The sequence below is a fragment of the Anguilla anguilla genome, chromosome 15 (genome assembly GCF_013347855.1).
Source record: "Anguilla anguilla isolate fAngAng1 chromosome 15, fAngAng1.pri, whole genome shotgun sequence".
NCBI classification, from domain to species: Eukaryota; Metazoa; Chordata; class Actinopteri; order Anguilliformes; family Anguillidae; genus Anguilla; species Anguilla anguilla.
Window position 1 is genome coordinate 12,355,407 of NC_049215.1, and position 27,917 is coordinate 12,383,323.

At 44.8% G+C, this 27,917-nt stretch overlaps 1 protein-coding gene across 6 annotated transcripts; it reads left to right on the forward strand.

The window, feature by feature from the left end:
- The first annotated feature begins 14,253 nt into the window (after positions 1-14,253).
- LOC118214247 (FTS and Hook-interacting protein-like) lies at positions 14,254-26,777 on the forward strand. 6 transcript variants are annotated; one of them, XM_035394051.1, is made up of 11 exons: positions 14,254-14,555; positions 16,654-17,115; positions 17,303-17,941; positions 18,666-18,911; positions 19,260-19,427; positions 19,929-20,008; positions 20,462-20,631; positions 21,115-22,602; positions 22,692-22,870; positions 23,313-23,478; positions 23,814-26,777. In XM_035394051.1, exons 2-11 carry the CDS (start codon positions 16,987-16,989, stop codon positions 24,089-24,091), a joined length of 3,543 nt encoding a protein of 1,180 aa, XP_035249942.1. In that variant the 5' UTR covers positions 14,254-14,555; positions 16,654-16,986; the 3' UTR covers positions 24,092-26,777. The 6 variants fall into 6 exon arrangements, with proteins under 6 accessions (XP_035249942.1, XP_035249943.1, XP_035249945.1 ...); XM_035394052.1 differs by having other exon boundaries at positions 16,657-17,115; XM_035394054.1 differs by lacking the exon at positions 14,254-14,555 and adding an exon at positions 14,575-14,645.
- The last annotated feature ends 1,140 nt before the right edge of the window (positions 26,778-27,917 follow it).

Here is a 27,917-nt window from a genome sequence, read left to right on the forward strand (position 1 = left end):
ATCACACACACACACACACACACACACAAACACAAATCCCAGGTGGATGAGGACAATGTATGTCTTGTGACTGCTGCCCCTTTTTGAACCCCTTTACGGAGCTGACAGTGGGGGGAGGGGGGTGACAGGCTCATATGTTGCCTAGATTATATGTACATCTCTGGCTGAATGAACAAAGGCCAAGTGACATCCTGCTCCATTGGGCCAACGTCCTGGAGGCATGGTGCGGGAGGTATCACAGACTTCCTGCTGCTCAGCCAACAATGGCAAGTGTGGGAGAGAGTCCTGCTGTCTTCCCCAATGCAGCACAGCACATGCATACCAGACACCGTAGAGATTCAGACTTGAATTTATACTAGTCACCATAGAGTATGAGCACATTCATACCAGACACCATACCATAGAGGTTCAGAATAGCATTCATTCCAGACACCATAGAGGTTCAGCACATTCATGTCATATGCTATAGAAGTTAACCATTGCATTCATGCCTGAACAGTAAAATGTTAAATCATCTCTTACAGAGTATAAGTGGTTCGTATTGGACTCATACACTGACCGAGTAGAATTAACATTGGACATTTTACTTTGTGACACCATAGCACATAGTGTAGCACAACCGTCTTTTTGTGACATCATACCCTTCCTAGGATACAATGTTTTATGCAAGATAGAGCAATATCTATAAATAAATGCAGTTACATTAGTTCTATTACACTGCAGACACAATGTACAAAACTGGATAAACATCATGAGAATATTATGAGCTTCCTGGTGTATTCCCAGGACTGTTTTGGAAAGAGGCCTCCCTGTATTCTGATAAATAAGAAATATGAATAAATGCAGAATCCTCTGTAGACAGCACTGGAGCAAGCTGTTCCCTCACGCGAGAGTATGTTCGCAGGAGAAACATTTGGTCGAGCTGTGTGAACAGACGGCTCTTCTGTCTGTGCTCAGCACTGGCATGGAAAGATGTGTAAGTAAGCCCATCAGTAAATAAGGAAGTGTACACCACCTCTAATCGCCATGGTGACATGGGCCTGGGCCACCCACTGCGGCCATGGCATTTCATCTTTTTCTCACAGTGTCTGATCAGTTGCCTCCAAATTGATCAGCCCAGTTGCCGTGGCTACTATCTGTAGGAGGGCATAAGATAACACTCGTTAAACAAATGAATACAGTACAGACCTTTAGTGTTCAGACAGTGACACAATTTTTGTTGCACTGGCTCTGTAGTCGAGCACGTTGGATTTGAAATGAAACAACGAATACAAGGTTATAGTGCAGACTGTAAGCTTTAATTTAACAGTATTTATATCCATGTCCAGCCCTTTTTATATATAGTCTTCCCATTTTAGGGGACCAAAAGTAATTGGACAGATTAACATAATCTTAAATAAAGCCATCATATTTATGAATCTAATGCAAATCCTTTGCATTTGATGACTGCCTGACGTCTCTGACCCATAGACTTCACTAGACACTGGTTATCTTCCCTAGTGAGGCTCTGCCATGCTTGTACTGCAGCCATCTTCTGTTCCTGTTTGTTTCAAGGGATTTTTGCCTTCAGTCTTTTCTTCAGCAAGTGAAACACATGTTCAATTGGATTTAGGTCAGGAGATTGACTTAAAACCTCTTGGCCTTGAAAATCTTCTCAGTTGCTTTAGCTGTAAATTTAGTATTATTCTGCCACAAGGTGAAGCCCTGGCAAAGAAATTTACTAAAGACCCTTATAATTGACATGAATTATATTGATAATACCATTGATATACGGACATTGGACTGAGTAGCTGTGATTACCTAAATTCTGTCTGTGGCAAACAGGTCCTCACAATGGGGGTGCAGTGGCTCCTCTGGGTGCGTCCATTTTGAGTTTTCACACCCTCAAAGTCAGGACAGGGACAGAGGCATTGATCTTAAACATCTACACAACTGGGAGGACATGTTGGCACTGCGGTCGGGCTCAGACAGCTGAAGCAGCTGATGGCTATTGCTACTGCTAACATGAATGCTAACAGCTGAAACAGCCATAGGCTAACACCAATGGCTCAAGCAGCTGAGCACTAATTCTAAGGCCAACACTAGCGCTGACAACAGAAGTAGCTGCGGGCTAATGCTAACACTACATCTCCATTATTTCCCTGGAGCTGAAGACTGCAGACCCCAGGCTGCCAACGCTGAACTGCACAGGGATAGATTTGTGGTGTGTGGGTGCTGTAAAGTCCTTATATGTGCACCACCACTCTGTCACAACTAGTAGTCAGGATCAAAAACCTGATTAATGTGTTAAAATATTGATATGTGTGCTTTAACAGCCCGAGTCATTGTGCATAAAAACATTTTGTTATTGTCTATGGACTATCAATGTGCTGTCAGTGAGATCTGACCGTCACATTCTCAAGCACGTACATGCACACAGAGGGATATTAAAGATGCACAGACATCATGTCACATTATGGTGATCACGCTGAATCTTCTGTTCATTACACACATGTAAAACACATTAACTAAGACCAGGCAGCGTGTCACATTGGGACCAACAGAGACAATGAGCTGCTGGTCTGTGTCTAATACTGTGGCAATGAAATGGATCAATAAATCAATAAACTATAACTGATATAAAACACCATGCAGATGTGTGTCGGGGCAACCAAGAGTCATGACCTTGCATGTCTTACCATCTGCAACAACGCACACACACTCACACAGACACATACACACATACACACAGGCACATAAACACACACATACACAAACATACATGAACACACACTCACCTATCCACACACACACGCACACACACACACAATCACACACACACACACACACACACACACACACACACACACACATACAGGCACATAAACACACACACACAAACACACCTACGCACACACATACACACACAAAAAAATGCACGTACACAGACACACACACACGCACACACACACACATTTGATGCCCCATTTCCTCTCTCCATTTCAGCCCAGACCATATTTCTCCGTTTTCCAATAGGAAATTAGGGGCTGTCCCACATCTCATTCCACACAAAGGGAAAATATATTCTTCAATCACAGCTCACCCATGGATATTATCATCTACTCAAGAAAGAGTCCACAACCAGCTGCCTTCTATTATTAGCCAACCCAGTGCCACTAATCAGTAATCATGTCTGCCTGAGCTAATATCACCACTATATGATGACATGGTCTGTTGAATAATGATGTTCCTGTTATAATTAAGACAAAAGCTATAAGGTCAAATGGGGTAGTGAAGTACACAAATGCAAAAATCTGAATGTAATTATTGTTCTATTTTGAAAAGAACTGTCAGTGGTTGATCCAAACATAACTTATATAGACAGTTTTACACACAAAAATATATACATATTAGTTGTATATATATATATATATATATATATATAATATATCAAGCCTAAAGCATGACACATTACATGTATGTTACAGTGACACATTTAAACATTGTGACACATATTTCTTCTGAATAATGTTACCATGTACATCAACATTTTTAAGACTACATTGATATTTTATGGTTAATAATAGTTACAGCTTCCAAAATGGACAACACCATTCCACCTTCCTTAACCTATCTCCTTAAAAACCACTACTGTCGGATTTGTTTCTTGGTACCTGTGTCCTTGGTACCTAACTACACTACAGCTCTTCAGTGAAACTGAATATTTGTATGTTTCTGTGTTTCCGTGTATATATGTGTGTGTGCATTTATGTGTGTGTGTGTGTGTGTCTGTCTGTGTGTGTGGTATGTGTGTGTGTGTGTGTGGTATGTGCAGAGCTTCAGTGTCTGTGTGACAGGCGTGTGGTCATGCTGCAGTGGTAAATAGCAGTGTCTGGGCCTGGTGTTTGGCCTGGGGAGGGAAGGATAGAGACCCCTGTCATTGTTCCACAGCTGCCACCCCCCCCCCCCCATCCCATAACCCCCCAGGCCTTGTGTGCCCTGACACCCTCATACCTGCGAGCGGCTCTCTCTGCGTCTCATTAATAAAAACTGACAGCTTTCCTGGAGACAGAGCTGAGCCAAAATCACTTCATTTTTTCCATACATTTCAGACTGTCAGATCCAAAATGAACTTTCATCAATTCAAAATATGAATTAGATGTTTCATTGTTTAAATAATCAGGTTCCCAATATGAATATTAAATTAGTTCACTTTTGGTGTTTTTTTATGTTTATAGACTATATTTTTGACATGCAGGAAATGTGTTTATGGTTTAACAATTCAGTAATGGTCTAACTCTTATTTATCCTCATGCAGAATATTGCAGATTTTCAGGAGAGTGTTATCAGTTAACCAGAGGATAATTTTGTAAATTAACTGTAGGTCTGTTATATTTGGGTGCAGGTGCAGGTGCAGCCCAGACAGAGAGATATAGAGTGTCATGAACCTGCAGGCTGCCCTGTTCTGTGACTCTCTGTATGGAGTCTGACCTGATCTGTGACTCTGTATGGAGTCTGACCTGATCTGTGAGTCTGTATGGATTCTGACCTGATCTGTGAGTCTGTATGGATTCTGACCTGATCTGTGACAGTACCTGGCTGTAGCATAGCTGTTAACCCAAATATGGTTAGTGCTATCCACAATAACGTTGACATATAACAAATATGCCAAAACAAAATCCACCCATGGCCAAAATTCTCTCATAGGCTGAATATCACAAACCTGAAGAGGACCAAGCAATGGGACAGACATCAGATTAACTGGCTAGCTGTGCAGTCGAAGCCATTTATTTGAGAGTGGGACCATGTTGAAACTGTTTTTGTGTTTATCTTTGAAAAGGGTGTCCCTTTTCTGCATAATGCTAATTTTTTATTAGAAAAAGAATAAAGTTCTTTTTTGTAGTAACATTTTCATGTTGGTGATCACTTGCCAATGAATGAAAATAGACAAAATGTTCCAAACATCATTAGTCTACTTTGCGGAAAACAATATCTGAAAGCAACACATTATTTGCACATTTCTAATAGGCTATTCAGGTTTGGATACACCAGTACAGTATGGTACAGAATGGCATGTTATGTTTAGGTACGGTATGGAATGGCGATATGATATGGTATGGTGGTTTGGGATGGTCATGGTATGGTGTGGTATGGAATGGCGATATGATATGGTATGGTGGTTTGGGATGGTCATGGTATGGTGTGGTATGGAATGGCAATATGATATGGTGGTTTGGGATGGTCATGGTATGGTGTGGTATGGAATGGCGATATGATATGGTATGGTGGTTTGGGATGGTCATGGTATGGTGTGGTATGGAATGGCAATATGATATGGTGGTTTGGGATGGTCATGGTATGGTGTGGTATGGAATGGCGATATGATATGATATGGTGGTTTGGGATGGTCATGGTATGGTGTGGTATGGAATGGCGATATGATATGATATGGTGGTTTGGGATGGTCATGGTACGGTGTGGTATGGAATGGCGATATGATATGATATGGTGGTTTGGGATGGTCATGGTACGGTGTGGTATGGAATGGCGATATGATATGGTATGGTGGTTTGGGATGGTCATGGTATGGTGTGGTATGGAATGGCGATATGATATGATATGGTGGTTTGGGATGGTCATGGTATGGTGTGGTATGGAATGGCGATATGATATGGTATGGTGGTTTGGGATGGTCATGGTATGGTGTGGTATGGAATGGCGATATGATATGGTATGGTGGTTTGGGATGGTCATGGTATGGTGTGGTATGGAATGGCGATATGGTATGGTGGTTTGGGATGGTCATGGTATGGTGTGGTATGGAATGGCGATATGGTATGGTATGGTGGTTTGGGATGGTCATGGTATGGTGTGGTATGGAATGGCGATGTGGTATGGTGGTTTGGGATGGTCATGGTATGGTGTGGTATGGAATGGCGATGTGGTATGGTGGTTTGGGATGGTCATGGTATGGTGTGGTATGGTGGTACGGCATGGCTTAAAGGAGGCAACAAAAGAATGAAGGTGCTGGAGAGAAACAGTTAAGACCTGATTTACTTGAATTTACATTGAAATTGCTGTGTTGGGCAATGGGGAGTCAGAAGAGTATGGAGAATTATATGTTGGTTGGGAGGCCTGATGTGATGCAGCCCACCTGGCCAGATCACAGTGGAGCACTACCACTGAACCGCAATTAAAATCAAAGTGGAAAAAGCCTTAACAGATTCAGATAAGCGTGAATAGAAGAGCGTAATGCAATGAGTTCCAGCAGAGTACGTACCTGATTCCATTAAAGGGGATTCCCCCTGTGAATCCTCTGCAGTTTGTCAGCTGTTAACGAGGCGCTTTATTAAAAACTCCATCCACTTCAATTAACTGCTTCCGCAAAACAGTTTAACTCCACTTTAATCACATTTTACATTTTATGCAGGTGACCTGCAGGACATCATATCAAATCAACCCCTTATTTTTGAGTGTGTGTGTGTGTGTGTGTGTGTTTGTGTGCGGTTTTGTGTGCGGTAGTCAAAGCATGCTGTTAGTGGTCATACAGTGTAATGTGCTTAGGAGTCATAGAGTGTGGTTAATGGTCAGTATGGTTAGCATGCCGACATTTTGTCAAACTGTCAGTGTGCATAGCAGTCAGACAGTGTGTCAGCAGTCAGGCAGTGCAGTTAGGAGACAGACAGTGTGGTTCAGACCCTTTTGGTTCCCCAGTTTTGTTCAGGCTAGAAATGCATAGGAGAGCAGAGAATTGTGAAACTCCTTAGCCCCCATAGAGAGTAATATTGAAATAAGAAGAGAGGGGTAAGGAAGCTGTGCTCTCTTGGTACAGCCCATCTAGGATTTCACTGAACATCACTATGGGGATGCCATGTGCAACGTTGCAAACATTGCCAGAATGCTGTGAGTAAGATATAATGTGAGGGGAGGTAAGAGAATGAGGGAGTGAGGGACAGAGCAGGGGACATCTGGCTGGCAGAAGCAATGACAGATGGGCTGGATGGAGGCAGAAGGTGTAGAGAGAGGAGAGACAAAAGCGCTACACCAGAACAGGACCCTGACAGCACTGTATAAGGGACCCAGTCAAACCTGTATAACGGGCCCAGTCAGGCCTGTAACAGAGTCCCAGTCAGGCCTGTAACAGAGTCCCAGTCAGGCCTGTAACAGAGTCCCAGTCAGGCCTGTAACAGAGTCCCAGCCAGGCCTCTATAAGAGACCCAATCAAACCTGTATCAGAGTCCCAGTCAGGCCTGTAACAGAGTCCCAGTCAGGCCTGTAACAGAGACCCTTTCAATAATAATAATCCAGAGAACTACTACAGCAACTAGAGTCACTTCCACCCTTCCTGCACTGTGCTGGAAGGTTTCTAGACTACCCGGGCTAATGGACTGCAGGGTTTGTGTTAGCGTTTTGTCCCGTTCAGTTTCCCCAGGCGATGAGTGCAGGGTTTGTGCTTGTGTTTTGTCCTTTTTCGGGTACAAATTGTTCCTTGAGGCACTCTATGCAGGCCTACTATTGTACAGCACTCTCTATCTCCTCATGCATTATTACTGAGAGACAAGAGACAGCCCGACATACTGTAGGCGGGAGGTGTGTGTGTGTGTATGTGTGTGTGTGAGAGAGAGAGAGAGAGAGAGAGAATGTGCACGTGTCAGAGTTTGTGTGTACAGTTCTCTATGTATACATGCATGAGTATGTTATGTGCACATGCATGTGAGAGTGCGTGTATATGTGTGAGAGATGTGCTAAGCTCACGCAGCTGCATGCTTCCCCGGGGACTGTGTGAAGTCTGTGTGAAGGCAAGCTGAGCAGCCAGGAGTTGATTTCCACGGTGCGCTTCATTTAGCGACTCAGACAGGGATGATGGGATTCTCTAGCCGAGAGCAGCGCCTCCCTCAGAATCATAGAGACTACTGCAATGTGAGTCAAAGGCTATTTTGCAAAATTTGAGCTAAATATCACTTCATGTCATATTTATTTTAATAAAACTACATATATAAGGTTTTAAACAGCAATATGCTTCCTCAAACATATAACATAACATCATATAAATTATAATACTTATTCATTTATGACATAATCAGCTGTGCAGAAATTTTTCAACATTTTGTAAATATTTAATAAATTCACTTAATATATCTGACATTTATGTTTGACATTAATAAATCAGGGGTAGGTTTTTGTTTTGTCTGAGCTTGATCAAAAGCTTGATGGATTATTAAGAGCCTGGGACTGAATACAGTAATCTTATCCTGAATGGTGAAATGCTTGGTACCTCCAACACATGGTCATGTACATTCTCTCTCTCTCTCACTCTCTTTCTCTCTCTCCCCCCCTCCCCCCCCCCCATCCTGCTATGCTTATATGAGATACCACCTTGTGCATTTCATCTGGCCGCAACCTGTTGCTAGGTAACCCTGGGTCACAGCTGCAGACTGAATAAAGCCTTTTTCTGAAGTTATCAGAGAGATGGGCAGTCATTTATTAGCTTGATATAGACAGGCAGGGCAAGTTTAAGACGATGAAGGGGTCCTGGTCTGTGCTCGTTTGGAGCTGAGAGTGTGCTTGATTTACAACCATTCAGTACTATACATCCAGAGTAATGGGTCTTGGGTGCACATCTTTCAGATGTATTGCATACATGCATTCATGCTCATCGCACATGTGCAGTCAGAGGCTTTACTGTATAATATAAATATGCTACTTTACAGACGCATGCTACTTATTTTACTAATTGTTTTTTTCGTTGGTTGGTTGGTTGTTTGGCAATTCTGAATAATTCCAGGACATCTAAAGACATGCATGTCAGGTTAGGCATACCCCTGCCATTTGCTCTTGACCAAGGCACTGGTCTCAGAACTGGAGTTGGACCCCGGGTGCTGTAGCTGCCCTAAGAATTAATTGCAGGGAACATTGCTGTCAATCATCCAAAAGTGGCAATTGATTTATCAACATGGATGATTGCATAGGTGAAACAACTACAATCAAAGAAGGCAATACTGACCTCATGCTGATGGATGACTGAAATGCAGTTGAGAAAAAAGCTTTGGAAAATCTTATGACCCTGCTCATGAGGACACGCATCTCTATCACCTCAGTGTGGTCAAGAAATGTGACTGCATCAAAGCATAAAACAAGTGCACCAAGTGTTCATGTGGCACTAAACAATTAAATTGTCATTTTTAATACATTTTATTTTACATAATGTTCTATCTCAATCTTTTCTGACTATTTATTTGGATGCTTTTATTAATTGTGCTGTTTTGTAACAATAAATCAAAAGCCATGATTTAATTTAATTATGATCTTAATACATCTCTGGGTTGTATTGTAGTTTTAAACCTTTTAAAAAATGTATGACCCAATAACATCTCATATATCTATCAGTGTTCAGATACTATTTCATATTCCCCTTAGAATTAATAAATATTAATAGGTTTATCTTCAGCCAGGAATGAATCAGATGTCTTTTATTAGAAAGAGATATGCATATAATATTTGAGGAAAGCATGGTGATCTAGCAAACAGTGACATAGTCGTCCTCCAGCCATGTCTGCTATGCCAGGCCCTGGTACTATCACACTACGGGCCGCCTTTGCCCTGCTTATTTCATTTGCTGTAATGGATGTGAACAAATGCATCACGTTTTTTGCTAATAAAGCAAGCATGCTTTTGTTAAACGTCTTCTCTAATGTGTGCATGATGAGAATTTTTCAGATGGTTCCTTCAGGCCATTTCTGATCAAAAACAAATGCACCTGCACTTTTTAAATAGCCTTTCCCCTGAGACCTGTGCAAACTGACTCCACCAGCCAGTTATGTGCCATCTGTTCTCATTTTGGCCATCCAACACATTTTGTTTTGTGCAATTGTTTCGATAATATTATACGGTGTAAATTAATGTTATTGGCTTTAAGAAATGATGAGTGATGGCAGAGAATTAATTGATTTTCGCACCAGAAATGGGCTCAAAAGGAAAGCACCCAAAGGAGCCAGAAATACTCTATTTATAAATCACACCTGCTGATGGAAAAACAGAAAATCCCTCTTTGCTCATTTATAAGAATACGGAATTTCCAAAAGTGATATGATGCTGTATGATTCCATACATGGTAAATACTTGTAAAGAAATCATTCTGAGACCATTGTGTTTAAAGAACTGGAGATAGGCAGATGTGTTTTAAGATAATTAACTTAAAACAGCAAAATAGCACATGCACGCATGCACACACACGCATGCATGCACACACATGCAAATGCACTCACAAACATGCACTTGCACGCACGCACGCATGCACACACGCACACATACGCACGCACACAGTGAAATGCAAGATGCCTAATGAGATTGCCCCCTCTTCCTTTGCTACAAACCAGATATTGAGTGTCCTAAACAAATGTATTTAAGAAGAGAAATTGCTTGTTTGTAGTGGCACGCAATAAATAGATTACAGAGCCTCACTTGACAATAAAATATGCATCATCCCCATGGCACAAATGACATTATTGTTTTTGCAGCATGTATTGGTCTCATTAGTCTCTGTCAGAAGGGACGGGTCCTGGTGTGTTTATTTAATTTTGCGGGAGTTTGAAACAGCTGGACAGCTGGATTCTCCTGGCTGAACCGCTGTGCCAATAGAACCGGGTCCCGTTAGTAATGTATGCAATTCACAACAGCGTCTGACAGACAAACAATGGGAATAATCTGTCATAAAGGCGAAGGGAAAGCAGATCCACACTGACAGCCACCCGCAGCAGCCCGCACAGAGACACATCTGCCTCTGAGATATCCATATATACGCGCTCGCTTCGTTCTGAGAGGATATGAGAAGCAAACTGGGGGGGGGGGGGGGGGGGGGGGGGGGCGCAGAGAGAATCACAAGTGGAATAAATCCCCAGTCTTCTCTTCTTTTCCACTCTCACCCACGCAAGTTAAAGGCACAACCCAGAAAATAAATGAGCTCTTTGTTCAGGGGTGGGAGGGGTGGAGCTGAAATGTCACCTGACATCACACCCAGATGGACAAAGACAGAAAAACAGATACTTAGAAGGGATCATAACCATGTACGTATAATCAGTGTGTATGCTATCATTTACCACCTGAAAAAGTTAGCATCATATAGAAAATATTTTTATTTATATTTCAGTTTAGTTTTCACATCCATAAATATGTCTTGTAGTTAGCTACTAAGCTCATTTTCATTCATACTCCCCTGTAGGCCAATACCAGGATGAGATGTGTGCCATAGTGGCTATGTAAGTTATGCAACTGGGTTCGTAACTATGAGGTTGCAGGTTTGAGTACCTACTGGAAAACTGCCATTGTGCCCTTAAGTAAAAGCACTTAACCTGAATGATTTCAGTAAATTATCTACTTTTATGATGAGTGATTGATTATGATAAATAAATAATTTTAGGTGTTAAGGATTTCATATACAATCAAGTGGAAGAAGGCTTCTTTTGCACATGCAATTACTATCATTCTTTATTGTCCATAGCTGAAACAGATTTTTAGCTTTCAAGTAATTTGCTAGTTATAATTTAAGATGAGGCTATTGTGTTAAGTTGTTGAGGTTGTTGTGGGCCATGTAGCCCATTTTTATAAACCTCCTCTGCCCAAGGGAACGAGCCCTCTATTATGACAATGTTAAACAGTGAAGATTACATAAACATGAATTAAACTGTATTTTTTCCCAAGGTGTGGGGAAAGATCTAAAAATCTGTACATCAGTAAATCAGTCATACTGGGCAGAGCTTGAGGACAGGTGTGAGAGATGTATGGACCCACCCACCCAAGTTAAGCCCGTAGGTATTTGTATAACCACGCACAATGGATAGCAACCACACTCCAAACCTTTCTATTGTATCCCTTCCCAAAATGAACCAATATAAATTATTTTTCATTTTGGCCGCATGATCGCATGTTAAGCGGATTATTTCAATTACAGTAACCAAGACTACTCTTTTAATGAATATGGAGGTGCTTGTTAATGAATGGGAGATGACAGGACGTTTCGACACTGGCTGCCTTCTTCATTGTCTGTAGGACAGTTCTCCAGAGGTCATGTGTGCCTGTCTGATATTTGATTTACTAGTGCATTACTTGTCTTCTTCAAACAAAAACAACAGTTACTGGAATCACAGAAATAACAACAATCAAATACACACAATTAGTTATTTGGCCATTACAAATATGACAATTAATGTTTGTTTATGCAAGTCTGACCGCTGCTTTAATTTGGCTTTGGCTTTATTTAACAATTAAATGGTAGCTTCTGTGATTCATTTCATCACTTGGGGATTAGTAGTGATACATGAAACTGTGTACTCTGGAGTACTGTCTGAATTGTGTCATTTGTTTTCTGTTGCATGATCTATTAAGTTGTATTATTAATTAAAGCAAGATTAATTTTGCATTTTCATCTATTGTTTCACCCAGATTGGTCTGATTGCCAAATGTCTATAAAAAGCTTAAAATTAATTAACAAGCTTTAAAACTAAGTAATACCTTAACAATGTTACTTTAGTATTTGTTGACAATATTCAAGGAATTATAGGCCTTAGAATACATAAAATATAATAATTTATTAAACAGTTTGAAAAGATAACAAGACACATGATTTCATAAAATCCCCTAATTAGAACAGATAAGTCATTACCATGATTAAAAATATGAAAATTAGTTGAAATATGTTTTATTTTCCAGATATATTGACATCAGAGGTCAATCTATAGAGTGTGAAAAATTTAGAAATATCCATCTGTTATGTCCATAATTGATGTCTTTGTAATAACATTCAATTACAAAAAACAAAAAAAACAAACATCATACAAATTTTATCAAAATATTAAAATCTTTGAGAATTTAAATCAGGAAGGTGTTTGCTTAAAATTGAGAATTTATTATCTGCTGCCATCTAGTGTGATATTGTTGGAAGTGACAATGAAGCTCTTGTATGTTAATGCAATGGGAAAGGGCAGTGCTAAAAATTGTTTTTGGAGAAAACAAATTCAACCCAAAAACGAAAAGCAGTCATATGTATTGGAGTTAGTTTATGCTTCCTCGCTGAGTTTAGAACAAACAATGCAGAGCTATTCAAAGAAACAGTTACGGAGCAAATAGCTACATGTATGGCTAGATCTGCAAAAGTGACACAGCATGTTTCCCTTAGAATCCTTGCATTGTCTGCCTATTAAGTGACATTATATTTTCCAGGTAACAGTCACAACTTATGAGGTATTAAATAATAAAAGGTCATTCGACCTTGAATAGTTTCAGGACCTAACCATTAGACATAGACATGTTTCTTTGTTTTGTACACAAGAAATTAAAATAGACTTTGAATTTTTCAGATTTGATGGTTTTGTAACCTCTCACACCCCTGTAAAGAAAACATGACCTGCAGGTGACCCCTGACCCCCCATGTGGCAGGGAAGGAACAGCCTGCTGTGGTTACACAGGCTAGTAATCACAAAGCACACATTTCCTACACAGTAAAATGCTCAGTGTTAAATCAGCTTAGTGAAATGCACTCTGTGAAACTAATCAGTGTCTAAACTGCCATGTCTCTGGTTGGCTTAGACACTATCAATGCTACAGTAAGCACAATTCCCAGACTCTAAAGTGATCTTTACATCCTGAGATCTCTCAAGATCTGATTATCTGGGTTCGTAGTCCAGGAGAAGAGGTACACGTCTCCATGTGCTTCAACAGCTGCAGCATGTGCTAGAAACAGCTGCTACATATTAGCAGATGCCAAACTAAAGTCACTGCAGGTCAGTAGCCAGGTGGCCAGATCTCACTCAAGCCATTGGTTTACCATTAGTGAAGCCAGGATGCCCTGCTCTAGCAGGCCTGAGAGGGGCAGCACTGAGTAAACACATTATCTTTCAATTAATTCTACAGGGTTTTCACCCCTTCAAACTGTAAGGACACTTATACAGATGTATTTCAAGTGAAGAACGACCTGTCGTTTCATGATAAGCCTGAGTAAAGAAATTGGGTTTGTTCACTGTGGTAACTGAGGCCAGAAGATTTGGCAATGTATATGACATCTTCCTTTACACACGAACTAAAAAAAACTTTGACTGATGAGATTTAAACCACTGATACAGAATACACCCTGCAAAGCTACTCTTGACAAGTAGATGGTCGCTCGGGTCTTCACTTTGAGCCAGGACCATTACCATTCCGCACAAGCAGGCGGGATCGTAAAGCAGTCATGAATAGAAATACCCAGTATTGTGGGACAGGGCAAATCCATGAGGTACGCTCTTGTTTTATTTCACCCTCCGCATAGGGCAGACAGCGCGAGCGTCATTGCGTCGCTTGCGTGAGGGTATGAGCAGGAGTTCCAGGAAGATGGCTGCGAAAGTCAGAGCAGTTTTGATTTAATAAAAACGTAACACATTTTAGAGGAGTGTGGGGGAAATGGAATCCTAGGAGATGAAAGCACCGCCTACTGTTTCTACAATAGTTTTGTTTTTCTAAGCACCGCCGACCTGCAGAGATTGCCTGTGTTGTGTTGGAAAAATCGCTTTCGCCTACAACCGGGAAAATACTGCAACCGTTTCCAGGTGAGTAGATAGCTAACTGACAACACCAGTAGCCAATACATGGTCGCAAGCACTCGCATGGGATTAGTTTTGACGAAAAGTTTTACAAAAGTGAGTGAATTTATTGGCAAACATATCCGGTTACTATAAATTATTGCTGATTGGGTATTTGGACGCGGACTTTTACGCGGATGAAAAACTAGCATTTAATTTTTAATAAAACAAGATTTCATTTGGAGTCAGCTGTCCTCTGAAAAGCTGAATCATTTTTCCTGGATCAGTAGCTCAGTGTGGGTAATTTAGCTGATATTTATCTAGCCGGCTGGCTGTTCATCTAGTTAGCTAGAGAGTTGTTAACTGACGCCCAACATGACAAAATAATCAGCTGATTCTTAAATATCCGTATTGCCTCTGCCTTTTTGGCAACATTTGTCATCTGTCGAATAAAGCTTACTCAAGCAGCTTTCTATTCATGGCTGCCATGGCTTTGCCTTTGAGTCGCCGTTATGCTCGCTGTTAAAACTTATTTTCCGTGGAGGTAGCCAGCTAAATGTTTAAAGTCATAAGCACTCCAAGGGTAAAAAACCTTACATGGTACGACATAGGTCGTAAAATGTGCGTCTGCTCGCTATGTTGATTGTGTGGCCAACAGTGTCTGAGTACATTTTAACGTTCGTGTATGTAGTTTGCGAAATGCTTTATTTTTTTCTACGCGGTTTCATTTATCAATTTGTCCTAAATAGATGTAGCCTATTATTATTTTTTTATTTTGTTTATTATACACCACCCTACTGCTCGTAAAATGTTATTTTTCATATTCGAGTTTTTCGGTATTTCATATGTCTGAACAGCCGGACTTTGACCGTTGACGTATGGGAGAATTTAAAAAAAAGGGTTTGTCCTTTGCATTTGTCCTCAGAACATAAGGAAAACTCCAAATGCATGCGCTGTTGTCAGTGCTTCGCTCCCTTTCGGGATCGCACCCTTTCGAATCCCATTTTGACTTGCGGTGCAGGGCGCAGTGTTTAATGCTACAACGTTTTCCCTGGTCTAACCGTGAAGTTGGCTTATCCTGAATCCATGCGCCAATATTTTATGATGTTTGTAGTAGTTGACCGAGTATGTAAATACCTCTAACGGTAGTGAAAATGACAGTAACTGAGACGGGCACATATGCCGTCATATGTAAATAAGAAAGTACGCCGTTATTCAAAGCCAGGGTACAGTGAAATTATTCAACGTATCACAGCAAGACCTAGTTGCATTTCATGACTTCAGCTTTCTGGTGTCAGATGAGTGAGGGCTTGGACCGACAATTGCGTTTGTTTGGGGCTGAGGTTCTGCCCTTACTTCTATGGCATATTAGCTACATCACGTAAGACTCGGAAAAGGGAGTATATGAATCCCACAGTGACCGTGTGTTATGGTGTGATGGTAGGGAGGAGTGTGTTTGTTTATAGATCGACTCAGATCGAAGGTGACCCAATACCTGATGCTCACATGTTCCTTATTAAGAGGTTACTCTTAATAATAATAATGAAAAACCACAATAATAATAATAATGATAATAATAATAATAATTGCATTTATATAGCACCTTTCATATCATGATCTGAAAGTTAGTCCACCAGTTCACCTGCCACACATTTAGTTGCTAGCATGAACCTAGCTATTCTGAAAAACTGTTGCTGGACTTTGGCCTTTAATTAGTGCTTGCAACAGAAGAATGTGACCGGTGAATGAAAGCTTTGTCTAAGTTAACCTTTGTTCTTTAACTGCCAGTCTATGCTCCTGCATAAATGCATACTACTCAGAACTACCTGGATGTGATACTGTGATGCTGTAGCTGTAGTGAGCAGTGTGCTGTTACTGTAGCTGTAATGTGCAGTGTGCTATTACTGTAGCTGTAGTGAGCAGTGTGTTGTTACTGTGGCTATAATGAGCAGTGTGCTGTTACTGTAGCTGTAGTGAGCAGTGTGCTGTTACTGTAGCTATAATGAGCAGTGTGCTGTTACTGTAGCTGTAGTGAGCAGTGTGCTGTTACTGTAGCTATAATGAGCAGTGTGCTGTTACTGTAGTTGTAATGTTTTATTTTATTGTTATTGAACCTTTATGTTAGCAGGGTGTCCTGCTGAGGCCAGGGGTGTCTTGCAGAGGACAGTGTGCAGTGTGCTGGGGCCTCTGGGTATGGCATCGGCAAGGCAGCAGGCTGGATGAGTCCACTGGACACCAAACTGACAGTCTGGGAGCACCTGAGCAGTGACATCACGAGAGAGGGCGAGGCCACAGGGGGCCGCCCTCCCGAGAGGCCTGGTTTATCTCCCCGCATTCCGTCCCACCTTTTCCTGGCTTGCCCTGTTCCAGAACCCCTCCTCCTCGCTTCCTCATCCATGAGCCTCTGCCCGCTCCTCCTTCCCTCCTGCCCCTGTGACCTTTCACCCTGGCAGACAGGATGAGCTGGCTGAGCCGGCTGACCCCTCGGGGTCACGGCAGCCGAGCCAATCGGGACACTTCTCCCAGCAGCCCTGTCATTGCTGACCCAGAGACTTGCCTCATGGTGTTCCAGAACCACTGGAGACAGGTACACACATGCACCCACACTTGCACGCAAACTCGCACACATTTTCCCCTTGACTTTGTTTGAACCAAATATCAACCATTTTTGTATTTACCTGCACAAGGATGGAAATTAATTGAATTACCCCTCCTCCCTTTCTCCCTCCTTTCACATTTTCCCTGTCTTTCTGCCTCCCCCTCTCCTTCTCCAGGTGTCCTGGGTGCTGGAGCAGCAGCACTTGGGGGGGTCAGGTGTAGAGGATGAGCTCACGGCTGTGCGGAACCATACGGATCAGATGATGTGCTTGCTGGCGGAGGAACAGCCCGCTGGGGCTGCCCCGGGCCCCATCCTGGAGATGGTTCTGAAAGAGAACGTTCTGGACCGGCTGCTGCAGTGGCACCTGCGTTGCGGTCTGTCCCCCAACAGCCAGGGGGCGCTGCTCAAGCTGTTTGAGGTTCTGATAGGCCAAGGCCAGCAGCCGCTGCTCCAGCACAAGCCCGTGCTGCAGCCCCTGCTCAGCCTGCTGACCGCCTGCGCTGACCCCGTGCTGGGCTGCCCGCCGGCCCTGGAGGGCAGCCTGGTGCTGCTGCTCAACCAGGTGTGTGTGTGCATGGCCCAGCAGGCTGCTGTGCTGGAGCTGCTGCTCCATGCTACTCCTGGCCCTGCCCCCCAGAGCCCCGCCCCCCTGGGCCCCTCCCCCCAGGTCATCTTCTCCCTACTGGTACCCTTCATCCACCGCGAGGGTTCCACCGGCCAACAGGCCCGCGACGCCTTGCTGCTCGTCATGGCAACCTCCGCCAGCAACCAGGCTGTGGCACATTACATCACCGAGAACTCCTACTTCTGCCAGGTGAGCTGGGATAGGGCGGGGCTGAGCGGGGTCTGGTAAAAATGGGACTTCATTTGGGGCATTGTATATCAGATACCTTCACTGTTCCTCAAGAGTAAGTCTTTTTGTCTCAGGTTGATTTCTATGAATTGTATTGTTGTGTGATATCTGTGACTCACTTAGCCCATCGTTAAGGTCATTTCAGCTGTATTTATTTATTTTTTAAACTGAAAGGCTGAGGCTGTTTTCTTTGGCTGTGCTTCAGCTTGGCCCAGAGTGCTGCGTGACACAATTAAATAGCAGCATATTACACCCTTTCTCACACTGCACTTTCTTGCACCCATAAACAGCGACATGACGCTTATACTTAGTGGCTTCTGCTAGCTTAAAAAAGTCAATATTGCTAATGCAGTCTGCCTCCCACTTGCTACTGTACCAATACTGGTAATGCAGAGTACCTCTTTCTAGATAATTTATCTGTCCTGGTAATACAGAGCACCTCTGGTTAGCTAACAGACTAGCTAATATGGTCATACTGCTAATGCAGTGCTAGACAACATCAAATAGTGCTAATTCAGAGGCTCCTACTTGCTAATATGCTTGTGCCGCTAATACAGAGTGGTTCATGCTAGCTAATGTACCCGTACTAATAATTCATATCAGTCCATGCTAATGGATTACGTGATACTGCTAATGTAGAGGCCCTGTTGTGAGCCAGCGTGTTCCTCCGCTGCTCTGACTGCAGGTTCTGGCGGCGGGCCTGAGCGCGCTGTACTCCTCTCTGCCGCGGAAGCTGGAGGTGCGGGACGACGACTGGCACGCGCTGCGGCACGAGGACTGGGTGGGCGTGTCCTCGCTGGCGCTGCTGATGAACTCTCTGGAGTTCTGCAACGCCGTGGTGCAGGTGTCCCACCCCCTGGTGCGCAGCCAGCTGCTCGACTACATCCACAGCGGCTTCCTGGAGCCCGTTATCGGCCCTGCCCTGCACAAGGTCCGCCCCCCCGGCTACCCCCCGCTGTGCCCCCAAAACACTCCTCTGTGCCCCCACTGTCGTATCTGGCCCAGACTGCTCATCTGTCTAACCCCACCGTCAAATTGGCCCTGAACCGCCCCAGGCCTTTTGTCTGCCTGCTGCCATTATCATTGGCACATTTATCACCTGTGTACTTGAGTACAAAGTACAGTATGTACAACAATACTCTCTGTCTCTCTCTCACTGTCTGTATCTCTCTCTCTCTCTCTCTCTCTGTATCCTCTTTCTCTGTCTCTCTGTATCTTTCTCTCTTGCTTTCCCTCTTCCTCCCTCTCCCTCTCCCTCCCTCTCTCTCTCTCTCTCCAGTCCTCAGTGGAGGAGATGATAGCCAGCACGGCGTATCTGGACCTGTTCCTGCGTAGTGTCACAGAAACTGACCTCCTCAAAACCTTCCTGCGCTTCATCCTGCTGGATCGCCATGACAACCACACCATCATCGACACGCTACTCACCCGCATCAGCAGCAACTCCCGGGTCAGTGAGGGGTGGGGTTAGATAGAATGAGGGAGGAGCTATATGAACTGGGAAGCAGCAGGGATTTGTCCTCAGGCTTGTGATCGGGCTGATTCAGTGCAGCTGTACAATTAGACCAGAATCTATCAGTAAAAAAGAAGACTGTGTAAACAGGTTATAGTATTTATTAGATTATACAAATATTTGTACTGGTTCTGTCTCTACGCTTGAGGAAAATGAATTGTTCCATCTGAAAGTACAGAGAGGAAGAGGGAGGGTGGGGGGGGAGAAAAAAGAGTGATAGAGAGTTAGCAAAAGAGTAAGTATGTGGGAGTGATAGAACTGAAGTTGTGGAGAAGAAGAGCGATGAAGGGATGAGTGACAGGGGTGGATGTGGAAGGAGAGAAGGAGAGAGTTAGAGTTACTGAGAGTGACTGTGTTTGTCCACAGCTGTGCATTACTGAGAGTGACTGTGTTTGTCCACAGCTGTGCATTACTAACAGTGACTGTGTTTATCCGCAGCTGTGCATGGTGTCCCTTAGTCTGTTTCGTACTCTGCTGTCCCTGAACTGTGAAGACCTCATGCTTCAGCTCATTCTCAGGTTAGTGTTGGTTGGTACCTGAAGCTGCTTATGGAGTCAGCGTTATATGTTAACTGAGCTGCATTCTTTTTGTAAAAGGGAGTAGTTGGTTGATGATACAGGCAGCTCATGTACACTATGTAGATATTACTGGCATGAATGGGAGTGCACATAGCTGACTGTTCAAATGAGTCAGGATAACCACCCACAGAAACAAGCAGTAAAGGAGAGCACAGCTTCAAAGAGAAAGTCACAGAAAGTCACTCTGTGTGTCCTGAGCGCAGTGTGTCCTGAGCGCAGTGTGTCCTGAGCGCAGTGTGTCCTGAGCGCAGTGTGTTCTGAGCGCAGTGTGTCCTGAGCGCAGTGTGTCCTGAGCACAGTGTGTCCTGAGTGCAGTGTGTCCTGAGCACAGTATGTCCTGAGCGCAGTGTGTTCTGAGCACAGTGTGTCCTCAGCCCTGTTTCTGTGTTGCAGGTATCTGCTGCCCTGTACTCATGTCATGCTGAGCCAGAGGCCTGCTGTCAGGGAGACAGACTTGTACGGCAAGTCAGCAGACAAGTTCCTCTCCCTCATCCCCGAGTGCTGTCGCCTGGACACAGCACCCCCTGGTGACCAGGAGGATGATGGCGCACAGTGGGGGAAAGGTGAGGAACTGGCGAGTGTTTGGATCAGTTGATTATTCCCACAGATAAGCTCTCATAGTTTTAAACTTCTACTGACAGTATACCTCTGGCTCTGCATTTGTAGCCTGATATTCTGGTGGAATGTGCTGCATGTCTAGGTGCTCTAGAGGAAGAAATAGGGAGACAGTTTCCAATTGGAGAGAGATCAGTTAATATAGTGAGGTTTGGTGCAAATCATGTTGTATTACCTGAGTTGATCAGAGGAGAGAGTTCTGACCAAACTCTGAAAACATTTTCTTGAACAGAAAAGTGTTGTGCAGAACATGGCACATTAGATAGGAGTCAACGTATTTTGCACAAATTGAGTTTTCACAACATGCAATAGGCACGATCTAGAAAGCAACTGATGATGGTCGACTGGTCTTATCTAGAGTGTGTTGATTCTTAAAAATTTTATTACAATGACTATATTATTATTATTATTTTCTATGCTATGATTTGTAGCCTTAGAGAGGCCCAGTATGGAGTCTGCTGTACCTCCCAAACCCAGCACCCCATCCCGCCTGGCACTGTTCATCCGGTCACAGGGCAGTGGCCCTGACAGGGCCCCAACTCGCCCACGAGGGGACTCCAGCCCCCCGGCATCAGAGGGGCCCCTGCAGTGGGTGCCTGAGGCCGCCAAAGGCCTGGAGTGGGAGTACCTGACGTACCTGCGCGATGCGCGCAAGGGCATCGAGCTCTGCGCCTGGGGCTGCAGGGACTGGTCCGCCCCCTACGACGGGGTAAACCCCTCCCCCAACTCCGCACCCCCGCCACCTCCTCCACCCACCGCCATGCCCACTCTCATCATGGTCCCCGAACATTTCTCCCTCCACCCGGTAGCCGCTAGCGCCCCACCCCCCGCTGCTCTGTCCTCGGCCCCCGTCCCCACCGCACTGCCAGACTCCGGCCAGCAGGGGGCGGAGGCGGTCGACCCAGGGTGCAGTGGCTCTAACCGGGATGACGGCGAATGGGACGTCACCATCAACGAGAAACGCATCAGCCTCACGTCGCACTCCAACAAACGTAGCCTGCAGCACCTAGTGCCTGTCACACATGATGCCCCGTCCCCTCCCCTAGCCTCCATCCCCCAATCGCCCCTCCCTCTGTCCAATGGGGTAGGGCCAGGTGGCGTGGTCTCACTCAGCCAGGATGAGGGAATGGAGGTGAAGAAGCTAAAGAGGGAGCTGGGTGATGGCTGCTCTCCTGCAGAGGGGGGGCAGGACTGGGTGACAGGAGGCCCCCCAGGGTCCTGCCAGGCTGTGGGCAGTGTGCTCTCTCAGGGGTCTCCCAGCCAATCAACACACTCGCCACTAATGGCATCTTCACTACACGAGATGGACACCAGCAAGAGCCTGGAGTCTGCCCCTAACCAAAACTCCGGCCATACCCCAGAACCCATTCCTGCTCCTACCCAAAACTCTGCCCATACCCCAGAACCCATTCCTGCCCCTACCCAAGACTCCACCCATACCTCAGAGCCCATTCCTGCCCCTACCCAAAGCTCCACCCATACCTCAGAGCCCATTCCTGTGCTGTCCCTAAACTCTGCCCCTGCCCAAAGTTCCACCCCTATCCCAGGCCCTGTTCCTGCCCCCACCCCCAGCGCACGGCCTCCATGGGCCACAGCGATGAGCCAGGGGCTAGAGTCGGTGGACAGCCTTATCAAGGAGCTCCTGGAGCGGACGCCTATGGCTCTGCAGGGTGGGGACTCTGAGGGTCACGGGATTAGCATCGAGGCCTTCCACCAGGAGCTGCAGGAGCTGGAGGACCGGGTTCGCCCACTCAAGGAGCACTCCCAAGACCCCGCCCCTGGCCCCGTCCCCACCGCCACTGAGCAGGAAGAAGCCCCACCCCCCACAGCCCTCGACTCTGAACCCAAATCAGAGAGCTCAGCCAAGGAAGTGTGCCGTACTCTCTCTCTAGGACAACCCCTCGGCCTGCCCTACACAGGTCAGCACTACTTCTGTTTTTACATATGTTCTGTGTTTCACTCTCTGCCTGCGGTTTCTGGATTGTTCTCTCCCTCCCCCCCTGTGCAGGGCCCTTCATGGCGGTTGTGTTTTCCAAGCTGGAGTGCATGCTGCAGAACTCGCTGTACGTGAACATCTTGCTGACCGGCATCCTGGCCAGGCTGGCCTGCTACCCCCAGCCCCTGCTGCGCTCCTTCCTCCTCAACACCAACGTGGTCTTCCAGCCCAGCGTCAAATCGCTTGTACAGGTACGCCACCTGTGTCCCCGACTTCTCTTTCTCTCCTCGCTTTCTCTCTCTCCCTTCTCACTCTCTCCGTTTCTCCCCTCGCTTGCCTCCTTAGTCCCTCCTCTTTCTCCACAGCCCTGCTCTCTCCTGGTCCTGGCCCAGGGATGTTTTGGTTTAAAGAACGGCAGCTATGGTTCACATCTATGAGTTTGGCCCCTCTGCTTCCACAGTAATTGTGTGAAAGCACTAAACACGCCACTGAAAGGTTTTCTCCTCTTGCAGGATTACATAGATACTTGTATTACGTACGTGTTTACTCTGTAGTTAATCGCCTTTACAGATGCACGTGTCTGTGATGCATGTGCCTTCCTGTCAGTATCTCTCTCTCTGTCATGTGCTTAGGATCTGGGTCAGGGCAGAGCTGGACTGGGGCATTTGTGCTGAATCTCTCTGTTGTCCTCAGGTGCTGGGATCGGTGAAGACCCGGATCGAGGCTTTCGCTGCTGCTCAGGAGAACTTCCCGGACATGCTGCGGAGGGCGCGGCAGTACCTGGTGGCGCGGGGCAAGCTGGACTGGACCGACCCGCTGGGCCTGAGCGTACCCAACCTGCGGCGCTCTGACTCGCTGGGTCAGTCTGTGGGGGTGTGGTCTCTCCAGAGTAGCTCACTGAGCCTTCCGTCACTACAGAAGCCTGCTGTTCGGCTGCCTCTTTACCTCTTATGCTTGGATTTGCTAGCTAGATCAGTTGAAATATAGCTAGCTGGTTTGCTCGGTTAGCTAGCTCTGTTAGCTATATTATTACTGAATGCCTGAAGTGAACAGACTCTGTGTTTATAACAAGTGCAGATTTTACATGAGTAGACAGGGCATGTGTGTATGTAACTGTGTGTGTGTGTGTGTGTGTAACTCTGTTTACCTCTGTGTGTGTAACTGTGTGTGTGTGTGTGTGTGTGTGTGTTGCAGTGAAGAGCAGGAAGCCCTCGCTGGGGGATCTGATCCTACGGCACACTCAGAGCCCGGTGCGGGCGCGGCAGGCGGCCCAGCAGGCCCTGGCTCACGTGCGGGGCGGGGCTCTGGGGGGCGGGGCCCCGGGGCTGGAGAAGCAGGCTGAGGCGCTGCGGGTGAAGAACGCCGTGTACAGCGCTGTGGTCTTCTCCGAGTTCCTCAAGGAGCTGGCCGCTCTGGCGCAGGAACATGCCGTTGCAATGCCCTTCCCCCCCAGCCAGGGGGCGGAAGAGTGACCCACGCCTGCCTGAGAGGACAATAGGGGGCAGTGTGGGACTTGTGTACAGATATAAGTCATTGAAATTTTCATGTGTGGGCCTGTGTACACACTACACCTGGGTCTCATGCCTATTAATTATTTTGACAGCAGTTAAATTTGAACATGGTTTTTAGTGAAAATATTACTGAAGCTGAATTATAATGAATGGAATTTGTTCAGAATATTTGTAGGATTTTTAAGACTGATGTGAAGGGAACCATAGTCATTTTGTTTGGTTAAATTCTGACCCAGGCCTGGTATGCACACACACATGCACGTACACACACACACGCACACACACACACACACAGATACACGCACAGACACACACACGCACACACAAAGTTATGGCCTTCTGAAGCCACATCTCAGAAGCAGAATGGCACTTCTCTGCTTTATTCTGTTCTGGCTTTACTGTGAACTCACCTCAAATCCACAGCTGTATCATCAACCCACAGTCTCTCAACTCTCCCTGGAAACTCAGGGGATTTGAGGAATGAACCAGTGGGGACTCTGCCAAAGTGACCATTACCTCTATCACCCTGCCCTGCCCCTGTACCTCCCAGCCTTGAGGGGCAGGTGTGAAAATGGCAAATAGTAGGATAATTTTGGACCTAGGGAAGCGACCTTACTGTTGGAAGGGACACCTGAGGAACCAGCCAGTCAGTGTTCACCATCTCCAGAGCAGAGGCATTTGTAACCAATAGGCAGTGAAGAAACTGTTGTGCGGGCAGGGGGAGGAGTTTCCTTATATACTCGTCACTTGTGCTTTTTTCGTCTGCATTTGGATTGTGTTTGGTTTTTTATTGCTTTATCATTTTATCTTTATATGAGATGTTTTAATGCATATCACCATGGAGGTAGATGCCAGACACTCACTGTCTAATAGACAGTCTGGTCTTCTGTAGTGTAATGATACAGTGTAGACAGAGCCCTGGTGTGTATGTCAGGGAGTACTCTCATAGCTCATGGGACACGGGTGGAGATAAAAGGAGACTAATCTCAGTTTAGAGCACTTATTTTAAATATAATGGTTCTGGCTCTCAGAACTTCAGGTATATTCCTCAGTTACTCCTGTGCTTGGGTGTCAGTGGACCTGTTGGTTTGCTGTGAAGGATGTGGCATTGGGCCTTTTGGACAAATGTCAGTACATTCTCTGCCCTACACTCTAATTTCCAGTGTGGAGTTCTGTCCAGCACTGCTGAATGTCCGCCGTATAGGCCTGCTGTTGGAGCTACAGTCTGAATCTCAAAGCCTGATCTTTGCACGGACCTTTGGTCTCACTCTACACTGGTGCTAAGTGCTGAGTTAGTTAGCCATGTCTGCGGGCTGGTTTGCTCCAGCTGTGTTCTGTAATGTACGAGCGCTCACTGGTCAGGGTCCCTGTATGTGTCAGAGAGTGAGGAGTGTGCTGTGTTGGCTCCTGTGACTGAGCACAGAGGGTATAGACACTGTCTGGGTGTCAGTGCTGGAGTCGCTCTCTTCAGTACCAGAGTGCTGCTGGGTTCCCTGCCTCACACAGTAATGTGTTCGTCAGTCTTAACGTTAAGTCTTTCATATGTGCAGTGTTGTACCAATTTTCTTTCTCTTTCTTTGATATTTGAATGTTAATTTGTGCCAAATCACTTGAGTTTCCAATCTGACCTTCTGAAAACTTACTCTCGAAAGCCTTTTTTTTTTTTTTCAAACATTCTGCGCAATTGCAGATTCAATCAGAAGCATATTATTGAATAAGCGCTTCTATTTTTGTGGTCTTCATGCCATTTTCCAAGCCATGTTTATGTGTTTATTTCTTAAAGTTGAAATCATTATAAAGAGTTAAATCAAATGAAGAAAAGGCAAAGCTTTGGGCCTTCGGCACCCCTTACTGCTGATAGGATGCCAGGGGGGTAGATGGAGATTATGGGAAATCTGCAATAGCTCTTTTAATATATTACATTTTAAAAATATTTTTTGTTTATAATTTTTTACATTGTTGTGATCATGTCCGGTGCTGTGATTTCCAAATTGTTGTGTAGAGGTTTTAAGTGTTTTACTGTAAATGCAGTGTTGGGCTCCCCGGGGGACACGGGCCTTCGCAGTGTGAGCCGAAAACCCTGCCTTTCTAATATTAACCAGCTATTGTGATCTCCAGTGATTGATCAATAGTGCTCTCCCCGTTCCCCCTCCCTGTGGACAGCAATAATAATAATCTCTGCATATGTATAAATAATTTTATTCTAAATGCAAATTATGAAAGGAATAATTCTGGGGAAGAGTTAGTTTTATGGTCAGAGAGGGCTACACTGGTAAATATGAAAGTATATACTATTATGACATTTGTTTTGTTTTATTTAGAGGGTTGAGATATGAGCCAGGAGTCAGGTTAGATGACTATCTCCAGCCCTTTCTGTTCTCCATCTCTTTCTATATTCTTTAAAAACATTTTATATGTCTTCAGGAATCTATGCAAGTTGTGTTTATGTGCTGTCCATCAACACTGAGGTGTGGCCTACATACCGACTCATCTGTGAATAAAGCATAAATCCGACAATGAAGGTGACATAATCAAAGTGAAAAATAATGAATGTTGGAAGTATTTTTATAAATGTAAAAACATGGGAGATTCTGTAATTAACAAAAAGGGAATTTTATTAATTTATAAATCTTTAATTTGAGAGTAATGCTGGTGTCCTTGTGTTTCTCACATGCATTTCATCTTCTTACCCTCCTTTTATGTGGATTGTGTGTGCACCTGCCATCTCTGGCATGTCTACAGAGCAGCACACTTCTCAGGGTGATTCACTGTTCAGAACATGTCTGTGATGCTTAATCTAAAATCATGATGGTCACTATTGTAAAAGGTCTTTTATGATAAACAAGGTGGTTTAGACACAAAGGCGAATATAGAAAATATGGAAAAGCAGGAAACGGGGAATAACTATAACATTGAGAGAGAAATTCACTTACTCTCGCAGGCACTCAGGCAGTGTAAATGGTCACGCCACCCGTTTACAGACACTATTCAGACTTATTCAGGCTTTCCCTCATTCTGAGGCTCTTGGTCAACATTGAGTAAAAATGACAAAGATGGATTGGCATTATGATTTAATTTTTTAGTGCATGTCTTAGTCACTATGAGGTCAGAGGCACAGAAGTTAATATTTGTAAAGATTGAGAAGTTGCGGTCACTAATTATTTTGGTGGGAAATCCTGGAAAGTGCCGAACACTTTGTGCTGTATGTCATTAGGGTGTGACCCAATGCCCCGGTGTACCCTGCCAGGCCAGGCCGATGCTCACGCGTTGTACTGGCAGAATTCCAGGGAAAGCACCCTGGAGGTTCCGCCTGCTCCTAATATGATGATTCTGCCTGTCCCACTGAAAGACTGAGTGCAAGCATAACATGCCACCAGCAGAGGGCGACTGTTGTACTGTGGCGCCAGCATGAACTCAGCATTTTTTGTTCTCCAGTCAGATGTGGCATTTGTTGTCTTCTTGTTAGTGTTCTCCATTCAGTTTGGCCAAAAATCAAATATAGATGCCCTAACTGGAAATGAGCTGGCTGCAGTCTTCTGATTTCCAAACTTTTTTTTGTTGTTGTAATTTTAACATATTTAAAATGTATCTAAGTATAAATGTGTTCCCAAGAGCCTGCCTGTTAAAATAGTTGTCACAACTGTTGAGAGGTCACAGTATGTAAGATTTGTTGCCATATGAGCCTTTTTAAGCAATCAGTAAGCAACAATCAAATATTGCTCAAACGTGGAATTCCAGAGAGGTGGACAAACACATCTGAACTGTGGCTTCACATTTAGCGAGATGA

Excerpts from the sequence above, each read along its gene's own strand:
- LOC118214247 (XM_035394051.1), top strand. The coding sequence starts at position 16,987 with ATGAGCTGGCTGAGCCGGCTGACCCCTCGGGGTCACGGCAGCCGAGCC. Across the intron at positions 17,116-17,302 it reads TCCAGAACCACTGGAGACAG|GTGTCCTGGGTGCTGGAGCA; the intron begins GTACACACATGC and ends CTCCTTCTCCAG. Across the intron at positions 19,428-19,928 it reads GCATCAGCAGCAACTCCCGG|CTGTGCATGGTGTCCCTTAG; the intron begins GTCAGTGAGGGG and ends GTTTATCCGCAG.